This window comes from Haliaeetus leucocephalus, unplaced genomic scaffold (genome assembly GCF_000737465.1).
Source record: "Haliaeetus leucocephalus isolate CR32 unplaced genomic scaffold, Haliaeetus_leucocephalus-4.0 Scaffold932, whole genome shotgun sequence".
Classification (NCBI taxonomy): Eukaryota; Metazoa; Chordata; class Aves; order Accipitriformes; family Accipitridae; genus Haliaeetus; species Haliaeetus leucocephalus.
This window is the reverse complement of record NW_010973368.1, coordinates 4852389-4862887: the sequence shown is the minus strand read 5'-3', so window position 1 is coordinate 4862887 and position 10499 is coordinate 4852389. Positions and strand designations below refer to the sequence as shown.

Below are 10499 nucleotides of genomic sequence, written 5' to 3'. Positions count from 1 at the left end.
GGGTGGGTGTCCGCCTCCTCCCGGCAGGCGCCCCCCGGAAGCAGCCGGCTTTCGTGGCCGCGCCCGGCCCCCAGCCTCGCCCCGTTCCCCCGCACCCGCCCGCCCCCGCCTTGCCCGGCTGGGAAGGGCTCGGTGCTTATTGCAGGCAGGCGGTGGGATGGGGGGGTCCTGGCAGGGAGGGCCACGGGGAAGCGCTGTGTTCTCTGGCCAGCCCGGACCCGGCCCCGGCCCCCGAGCCGCTCTCCCCGCTGCTCTGGGGACGCGCTGCAGGGCGGGGACCCGGCCTCGGGGAGGCAGTTTCGGGGATCTGTGGGTTGCAGGCTGACTTTTAACATCTCTTAGCTCAGTCTGGAATCGGGAGGGTGGGTGAGGGGTTTTGGAGTGCTAATGTCAAACGCTTTAAAATGGACCCTGCCTAGAACGGCTGCAGTACTCTCCATGATTTACCGGTGAATTTAACACATTGTCTCATATCGAATGTGTGGCACTAACCCTCTACATGATGAAAAGCGTGAGTAAAAAGACCTTCCTGGATTTTTTTACAGCCTTCGTTATAGCAGGTTGTGTGTTTGTTTGTTTTTCCCAGTTGGGATGAAACCCATTTTGGGAAGATGGGAAGCTACTACATTAATCGGACCTTCTTCTTTGATGTCCACCCCCCTTTGGGGAAGGTAAACTGCTCTTCTGTTACATGTTTTAGAAGCCACAGGAGTGGGCCAACAAAAGTCTTCCCCTTCCTTCTGGCTGAAGGATATGATGAGCACCAATACCTTTCCTAACTGTTGTTGGCATCGTGGTGATTTACATTCTGTACCCAGAGCCTCAACTTGCATCTTTTCTTCTTTAGGAAAATACTTTGAATATGGGAAAACAAAACAGTATTGCATGTTGGGTATTTGAAAGGCTTGAAATTACAAAATGAACGTGGCACTTAAGTGGTTTGGAGGAGAGATGTAATAGAAGCCTACAGTTCAAAGGAACCAGGTGGCTCCCGGTAGCTTGTGTGCAAATGAGATGCCAACCACAAAGGACCCTGAAAGCCTTGACTTGCTGTTCTGTAATTGAAGAACTTGTTCTAGCAACAGTGTGCAGTGTTGATGAAGGTGCACTCCTCCTGCCTCGGAAAGGTTATCTTCCTTTCAGGCTGAGTCTTCCTAAACTATAGGAATAGGGAGCTATGGGAGAATCTACAGAGACAAAATTCTCTCTGCTAAATCCCACACCTGGTATTTCTCTTGAGCTTGCAGTAATCCTTGTAGTCAGCAGCCAAAGTCCTTTTGATCCCTTCTGATTTTGCCTTTAGACAAAGGGCAATGTCTATGCATGTGAATTCTGTACATAAACTCTTGTTTGGATGGTGTCTCTAAATTAAGTAGTTATCCCCTGGGTTAGACTTGGCTTCTATAAAAATCTTACTTGCTGCTGGCTTGGATATTCCTTCCTCCAATGTAATTTCCCTGACCAGTTTTTTCACCTTTCCTCTTCAGATGCTGATTGGACTTGCTGGCTACCTTAGTGGATATGATGGTACCTTTCCTTTCCAAAAGCCAGGGGACAGATATGAGCAGCACAACTACATGGGAATGAGAGGGGTAAGGCTCTACAGGCTAGTATCAAACTGGTTATCTCTCCTGTGCTTTTCAGTACAGAGTGTAATGTCATAAGAACAGCTCTCCTGGATCAGATCAGAGGTCTGTTTAGCTTTGTGCCTTGTCTTTAACCTCCTTAGAAAAGTGTTATTGGTTGTATTTGTGATGAAGTCTTAATGTCTGACTGTGAGCAGCCAGGTAAGACAGTAAGGTGATTTTTGAGTCCAACTCTTGCTGCTGATTAGTGGGACCATGCTCCTGAGTGGGACAGATATCTTGCCTTTTCTGCAAAGGGGACATTGCTTAGCTTGGGCTCCTGCTCACTCCGTTGTGCCTGGCTGCTCTTCTGGGGAGCCAAGGATGTCAAAAAGCCAGGATCATCCACTGCCACCTGCATTTGCCACCACCAGTGACACTGAGCTGAGTAAGCTGGTGGAGTGGGGGGCGAAATTACTCTTCAGAGTGGTATTCTGTCTGAAACCCTGGCTGTACTGCTCTCTAGGAAGGCCAAGAGCCATAAAACTGACAGCAGATAACATGAGCCAAAAGAAGAAACAGTGGCCAATTGCTAGTGTCTAGAAAGAAGAATAAAAAGTGGGAAGGCATATTTTCTTGGTTTAGTTTCTGGGTCTCCAGCAATTCATGGTTCTAGGTTGCCCTGTGCCAAAGGTGGGAGAAGTGCTAGAACCAGACATTGAAAAGAACAAATTTTACTGTGATACTGCTTTCTTTTGTTTTGATTTCTCTTTTTCCTCCTTCAAATATCCTCAGTGTCAGTTGCGTAGGGGGAGGTGATACTGGCCTACTAAAGATGTAAGGTACAGGTGTATTTTATTCTTAGATTTTGTATTCTGATGTCTTCTTAAAATAAGTTGAGTATGGTGGATGTGTAGTGCACCTACTTGACGTACCTTTTTATGAATATCTGATGTAGTCTAGCAAGAGAATGACTGACTTGTTACTGACACCTCCGCAAAACGGAGTAAGCAGCTGTCCTTCTCTGAACAGTATCTTTGTTCATTTGGCTTTTGCCTGATGTTCTTAGTCAGTCACTTCAGCTACTGCAACGCTTCCTGTTGTTGGTAGGTGTGGAAGATGAAGGGAAAAGGTATGGGTGCATGTTCACCTTGGGGAGGGTTATAACTTCTCCCGTGATCTTCTTTTCCTGCAGTTCTGTGCATTCCTTGGCTCCTGCCTGGTTCCCTTTGCCTACCTCACAGTGTTGGAACTGTCAAAGTCACTGCCAGCAGCCTTACTCACAGCTTGTGTCCTTATTTTTGGTAGGTGTTCCTGCTACAGCAAAATTGAGCAGGTTAATTGTTTAGAGAATTTAATTTCTGGATTATCATGTGTTACCTAGCCAGGGGCTATTTGGGTTAGTAGCAGAGATTCCCAAAAGCAAAGTAATTCTGTATTTTATATATGAAGCTTTTTAATTGGTGGTCCCCTTGAGAATTTTACAGTCTTGTTTAGTTCATAGGTACTTCTGTTATCTGCATAACCACAGCATTGGACTACATTTTACCTCAATTTTAAGAATTTTTATAAGATGGATGGTCAGGAATGATTTTGCCCACTAGTGAAGTATTGATGTCTCCCATATGAATTATAGAGGTACTTAATAGCTTACTGCATTACTGTGGAAGAGTTCGCAGTAAGAAATAAATAAAGTTCCTTGTTAATTTCTCCACTTGGCTCAATTCAACATTGCAAATGGAGTTACCCAGATTGGGGTATTGTGAGGATGCACAGATATTGAGGCACAGAGACTTAAAATACCAAGTCATATTCAGTTTTTCTAGGTAACATCTGAAAGATGACTTCTCCTGTAGCATCCTCTGGCACCATGCTGGTGCCGTAGTAGGTAGATCATTGCTGTCTGTAACGCTCTCCATCTGAATATGTTAGCAGCACCTCCCAAATGGTGTTTCACAGATAGCATTGTATTGCCTGGTTTTTTTGAGTTTTTTTTTTTTCCATTTGTTACCCAAGTAGAAGTTGAAATGTTCTGATCTGCTTCTGTTTCTAAAATTTCCCTTGTTTCCCTTGTCTTGACTACACTGAGGAAACTGACTTCCTGCAATCTTACATTCACTTTAGAACCACAAGCCTTTTTGACGTTGTTGTGTGTCTTTTTGCAGATACGGGCTGTATTACTTTGTCACAGTATATTCTGCTGGATCCCATTCTGATGTTCTTCCTCATGGGAGCTGTTCTGAGTATGGTGAAATCTAACAGCTGTGCGGATAGGTAAGATAAAGATGATAATTTTGCTGAAATATAGGTACTCAGTGTTCACACAGATGAAGTACTAAAACATATCTGCCACTTGGTAGTCTGGGTGGATGGCTGAGATGAGATTGTTTCAGGAAATTTGGAGGTGAAAATGGCTCATGGTAGGGGAAAGAAATTTTTAGTATGAGGGTTTGTGAAACTGGGGAGAAAGTATTGTGGCTGGGGTAAACCAGGAGGGAGACTTAAATAGATAATTTCAGCATGAAAGGAAATATCAGCAGAAATAGTGTTTATGGAACTGAAAATCTTGAAAATGAAGGTTAAAGCTTTTTAAAACTTGGCAGGAAAGAAAGCTAGTATAGAGTGTTGTAGGTCAGAAAAGGAGGAATGAAGGATGGTTGTAACCTGTTCAAGGCTTTGCTCCTTAATGGCAGAGATATTAATTTGTTATTTTGAACCAGTCACTTTGTCTCCAGGCTGGAAAAACACAGCTTATCTGTGACTGTAATCCTATAAGCACTTACAAAATCCTGGTAACTGAGGTGAATAGTGTAATTTGTTCAGTTTAGAGAAATTGGTACCAAAATTTTGAAGGAAATACAGCCAGGATGTTTCCGAATGAAGTAGTCAAGTTGCTGATGATAAGTTCTATAGACCAGTCCACGGGGGGGTGGGGTGATTTATAGGTATTTGGATATGTCAGAAGGCTTCTTTGTGGCTGAGCTGTAGAGAGTAGTTTCCCCACAATGCATCCAGAATTCAAACACATAAAAGCTTAGAATACTGTGTTATATGTGAGCAATTTTTTTTTTCATGAAACGTTCAAGAACTGATCATATCATATCAGTCACACTGAATCTTAATGTGACTGCAGCACACATGGCTAAAATGTAGCCTGCAGCGTCATGTAGGGCCATCCAAGGCCATCCTCATCTACAACACATACTCCAGGGAGTGCAAGTACTAAGTTACAGGACAGTGTCTGATCAGCTCTGTATGCCTTGACCTGAACTTATTTCTCATGTCTTAGAGCTAATCCTGTTTTCAAACTAGTGGATTTTATGCAAATTAAAAGCCAGCTCTAGCTATTGTGTTGCTTAGCAGGTCCTGGGGATTTTGTCTAGTCAAAATACAACAGTCAAGGCATCAGGAGTCAGTCAGAAAAGGATTTTAAATTCTGCTGTCATCTTTTCTCATCTTTTCTCTGTGGTTCAATTTTAGTTTAGTTTGTAGTTTGTTTGCTTTTTGCTGCAGCTTTTGTTTGTGCTTTGGGTAGATGTTTTCTGCTATGGCCTTTCTGCTTTAGGAAAAGTGGCTATACTTTTTCTCCTGTTCTCCCCTATGTCCTTAGCTTTCTGAGAGAAGTAAGTTTGCATTTCATGGAGCAAAAGTCCTGTTTCTATTTTCAGACCTTCCACATGTCAGACTTTCTTCACAATAGTATTTTAGCTTATACCTGGTGTTTATGTTCTCTCCCTCAAAGGGGAGATCTAGGGCTGTCCAGGCTTAAGTGTTGGGCCCTTCTGAAGCCTGTATCAAGGCTTCACAAGACTGTATCTGAAGCCAGTATGCTTGCAACATTCTAAAATTAATATAAACCTTGTCTTTCTGTTCCTCATGGGCTCCTGAGAAGATGGAATGTAATTTTGCAGGGTAACCGATTTGCTGTTTATTTTCCTGATTGCAGGTGCCCATTCATGTAGCCATCATTTATTTACTGACCTGCTCTATCTGTCCTGCAGGCCATTTTCTGCCTCCTGGTGGTTCTGGCTGAGTCTGACTGGTGTGAACCTTGCTGGAGCAACAGGGGTAAAATTTGTTGGCCTTTTTGTAGTCCTCTTGGTTGGCCTGAACACGATCTATGACCTATGGGACTTGCTGGGGAACCTCAGCCTGTCACTGGTGAGTGTCAGAAACTTTTCTTTATGTTAAGGGTTTGTTTTGTTTGCTTTGTAATTCTCTTAGTCTTTGACAACCATGTAACTAGCCAAACAGTGATATCTGTCTGCAGCAAACAGGCATCTGAGGTGGATGATGATAATTAAAGATGAAGGTTATAATGGAAAAACTATTGCCATATGTTTGAAAAAAAACAAACACACACATTAGTGGGATGTAATGTCATAAGAGCACAGCAAAAAGGTTGTTGCTTTTTCCTGAGAGGAACTATTACCTTTCCAGTTGAATGAATTTTATTTCAGTCTAGGCTAAAAATGCTCATTGGGAATGACTGTACAATGGCCCCAAGCAAGATGATGTCCAACACTGTTACCTGACCTTCTTAGGAGTACGTGCTACCTGGCAGACAGGCATGTCTTGCAGCACCTAGTTTGCATAAGCAGCGTGAGCTCAGGCTCTGCTTCATGAGAGTACGGGGGATATAGGCCGCATAGCAGTAGCATGTGATAGTCCATCATGAGTCATAGGAGTGCTCTGCAACTTGCAGTCTCCATAACCAGTCCTGAGGATGAAAGCAGCCATAGCCTGCTTGATTTCACATGTATTTAGTTCTTATGAGCTTTAAGAAAATTGCTAGTGTGTTTGAGTGCCCTGTTCTAATATATTGCATTTTGTATTTGGGGGCTGTGAAATCTGCTATTTGGAGAAATACCTTGATGTACCGTTTGCTGTCTTGCAACCAGCAGGAAGACAAAATCTTCAAGCACATCTTATAAAAGTTGTTCAGTTCTCCTCTTGTCTTGGCCTCTTCTGAAGCTTGAAAATTCTATTTCTTTCACTTACTGTTTTTGTCCTGTTTGTCTCATAAACAGTGGGGGGTTTGGGGGACTTTTTCTATTCCTGCTGTGTGATTTGTTTTCTCTGATTAATGTGAATCAATACAGGCTGCAAAGATGCAATGTTCCAGCTCCAGAGAAGCACTTCTTGAGCAAAGTCAGTTAATTGCATTTGAAATGGAACAAATCCATCATGTCTAAGCTTTCTGCCAGCAGACGGCTGCACAGTGATTTCATTTGTGCTGCTGGCAGCAAAGGCAGCAAGCCCCTGAGTGTTAGAATATGTAAAGAAATTTACTGCAGAAGGTAGATGCTTTCTGAGTAACTATTTGGCAACCTTGGTGCTTGAGGGTGGCGGGGCAGAAAAAGAAGTGAGGATTAAACCCCTGAAAGGCTGAATAACTTATCTCTGCATTTGTTAGGAAACTACTCATGATTATTTACATGCAATGTTTTTGGGACTAATTTGATTTCTAGAATTCTCAGCTTGTCTTGGTCCACTGTTCTGGTTTGCTCAGTGCTGTCCTTCATGTGCATTGTCGTCTTTGACTTTGCATTGAAGTCTGAACCTTTTCACAATTGAAGCGTATTGTGGTCATTTTCAGCAGGGAACTGGAGATTAGTTCATGTGCCTCTCCACTGCATAAATTTGGTTATGTACCATCAATCAGCATTTTTACAAGTGCCCAGTGGTTAAGTGTTCTGCTGAAGTACTTGAGCTGAGCAACTGTTTCCTTTGTTGACTTCAGTAAGTTCTTAGTTTTGTAATGTGTTCAGCTTTTTTTCCATTGCTTCTGAAATCTTTGGATCTGGTATTCACGGATGGAGAATGATTAGCTTAATTATTGTGTGATAGGTACCATGTAAAAAAAATATGGAGGATAGCAAGCACATCTACCTTTATCTGCTTTGAAGTTAGATGGGGACATTTAGCAAACCATTTTTCCTATTTAAGTGTTTTCTTCTCCCACAGCTATTTATTGCCCACCCTGTATTTTACATTACCACCAGCAGTGTCAGTAGGATGTGAATATGTAATTGCTTCTTGTGCATCTGTGTACAAACTGCCTTTCCAAGTGGTTTAAATGAAATACTCTGCTTTCAGCTGAAACACTCATAGGTTTTGCTGCTGACTTTTCTGTAACTTCTGACTGAGCAACAGAAGTTGCAGTGGGAGAGCATCCTCGCTAAAGTGAGCTGGTTTCTGTGAATGAAGCATATCTAGGTCCCCAAGCAGTCCTGGTTACATTCACATTTGCATAGGGTGACTTGTTGGGAGAACAAGTTTTCATTTTCCCTTTTGCTTAGCTTTGACAGTTACTATTCTGGAAGCTATCTCCTTGTTGTGATTTTGTGTCAAGATGTGTACCACTGACACACAAGTTAAGGTCCTTGTTTTCAAAGTATTGTCAATGGGAGCTGCCCAACCTCCTTTGCCAAAATTAGGGATGCTCAGCACTTTGGAAAGTTAAACTGTCCTATTGCCTGGTTTTGTCTTCCTCCCAGGACCCCAAATTTTCAAGGTACCACAGCTCCAGCTTTTGGAGATGTACAGCATGGTCTGCCTAAGCTTTTTACCTCTCTCTAGGCCCTTTTGAGGTAATTCTGCAGCCTGCTGAGCTTGCTTGCATGGCAAGCTCCAGCTATAGGACTACTGCTCAGAGTCCTGTTAAGTAAGGACTAGAGTTGCTCCTGCAGCTGCACTGTTTGATCCAGGTTGTGTTTGTTACAGGTGATGTTTGGGAAGCATTTACTGGCTCGTGTACTCTGCCTCATCCTGCTCCCGCTTGCCCTCTACACGGCTATGTTTGCTGTTCATTTTACAGTATTAAATAAAAGGTATTTCACAATGTTTTCTCCAGAAGAAGAATTGCTTGTCTTTGCTTTGAATTAAAGGTTATTGATTATGGATTTCTCCACTTTCAGTGTCAGAAACACAGCCACAAGCTGTGTCTTTGTTTAATTCCTTTCCCAGACTCCTGCATTGTTCTTACAGAAAGGCTCTGGCCAAGCTGGCAGTGAAACTGAATTTGAGCTTGAGACTTTCTGAAATGCCAAGCAAGTATCCTAACCAAACTCTCTGTCTCCTTTTTTTCCTCCTCTCTTTCCTGGACCTGGAAATGTCTCAACTCAGTTCTTTTTCTTTTTGTTTTTGTTTAAAAAAAAAAAAAAAAAAAAAAGGCATTCCATTCCTGAAAAATGCTTTGGCTGTGATTAAAAACATAAGTCTGAGTGTTCCCAAAGGGAGGACTCTTCTCTGAATGCCTGCAACCAAGGGATGCTTTTTATGTGGAAAGAGCACAACAGCTAGTAAAATGGCCAAGTAATGTTTTTCTGTATGCCAGCATTAAGAGATGAGGTGAATAAGCATTTCACTATTAAAAAAAAAATAATTAAATCTGTTATTTTTCAGTTTGTCAACTGGTCTTACCACTAACCTCTTAGCAGAAATGAGACTTAAGGAACCACAGAGAGGCTTTCTTGTATCTAATCTGGTAGTGGGTCAGTTTTTTTGTCATAAGAACATCTCCAAAGATAGTTGATGGTGCTTTGTGCAGTGCCAGCATGTACATTTTTGTGACCTCAAGTCCTTGCAGCTCTGGACAATTTTCTGCAAGGCTGTATCTGCTATGATTCACAACATTAGAGTTGTGTGCATCTAGGGGAACTGCAGTCATTCCTGTCCTGATGCCATGTCTGGGTTTATTGTTTTCCTTCTGTAAAAACAATTTGGTAATGTGTGACAGAGCTTTGTATGCCTGTTTTGCCAGACTTTGAATTGTTAAATTCTTTATTCTCTTTTGTAGCGGTCCGGGGGATGGTTTCTTCAGTTCAGCATTTCAGTCCCAGCTGATCGGGAACAATCTTCATAATGTCTCCGTTCCAGAGCGTGAGTGTCCAAAGGAATAAACCACTTTGAGTGTTATCAATGTACGTGGGGTTTTAAATAAAAACAGTGTCTCCTGTGACTTAGTGCAGGACAGTGCACGTTATGCCTTCATGGTCATAGTCAGATCCATGCTGTTCCTCTGTGCAGTTGTATGTATTGACAGAAAAGAAAAAGGCTGAAAATAACACTGTGTTTAGTGCGTGGTCACTAGCCATTCCTCATATTCCTTCTAGAGGGAAAGATGCCATTTTGAGGAATTTGACAGTTTTGTGTGCATGCATCTTGTTATTTTTTGGCCTTTATGTTGCTTGAGACAACAAAAAGAGATTTGTCCTGTTCACCTTAGGTTTGTAGGTGTTCACATGTGGGATTTGTTTCCAAAATACGTGTAAATGAAAACTATCAACTCCTTTGTGACACAGTGTGGCTGTGGTTCAGCTGTGTTGTGCTCAGCATGTGTACAAATTTAGGGGAAAGATGGCTCTGTGGTTGTTCCCTAATCCTCGGGTTGGCTGGGGGCTACTAAGCCTTTAATATGGTTTAGCTTTCCGATTACTTCAGCTTTTCTCTGGCTGTTCCCTGCTGCAGAGCTGCTACAGGGAGAGCATAAAGTCCGTTCTCCAAGACTGTTCTCTCACTTGTGTTGGGAGGCTATGAAGGGAGGTGTCTTAAGCCAGGTTGTCAGCTCCGCTATCTGATAGCTGAGCTTGCCTCCCTTCCCTCTTGTATTGCTGTAGGGATGGGGCACTGGAGTGCTTCGCTTCATAGTCATCACATGTTTTCAAACTAGATCATATTTTAATGTGACCATATACTCTTATGGAAAGCTATCTCAAACCTCTCATTATTGAAATCACATACAAAAGAACTAGCACTTCTGTTTATGTTAAAACTAGGTGGGAGAATTTTAAGTGTTTCAGCCAAATGTTATGTAACGGTTTTACTGAATCATGGTTGGGGATGGAAGATAAGCCTGCAAAGAGCTGTGTGGAGTAATGTGTCAAATGGGAAATGAGCTTTCATCAAAACAAAGCAGAAGAATGCATGCCT

The 10499-nt window shown here is 42.4% G+C and overlaps 1 protein-coding gene across 1 annotated transcript in view; it reads left to right on the top strand.

Annotated features, from left to right (window-relative positions):
- Positions 1 to 589: 589 nt before the first annotated feature.
- POMT2 (protein-O-mannosyltransferase 2) overlaps positions 590 to 10499 on the top strand; it is a 27185-nt gene continuing 17275 nt past the window's right edge. Inside the window, exons 1-7 of the mRNA XM_010583759.1 lie at positions 590 to 671; positions 1488 to 1592; positions 2761 to 2869; positions 3731 to 3839; positions 5567 to 5726; positions 8292 to 8398; positions 9367 to 9449. Coding sequence (XP_010582061.1) covers positions 612 to 671; positions 1488 to 1592; positions 2761 to 2869; positions 3731 to 3839; positions 5567 to 5726; positions 8292 to 8398; positions 9367 to 9449 — 733 coding nt within the window. The 5' untranslated portion in view covers positions 590 to 611. The remainder of the gene's footprint in view (positions 672 to 1487; positions 1593 to 2760; positions 2870 to 3730; positions 3840 to 5566; positions 5727 to 8291; positions 8399 to 9366; positions 9450 to 10499) is intronic.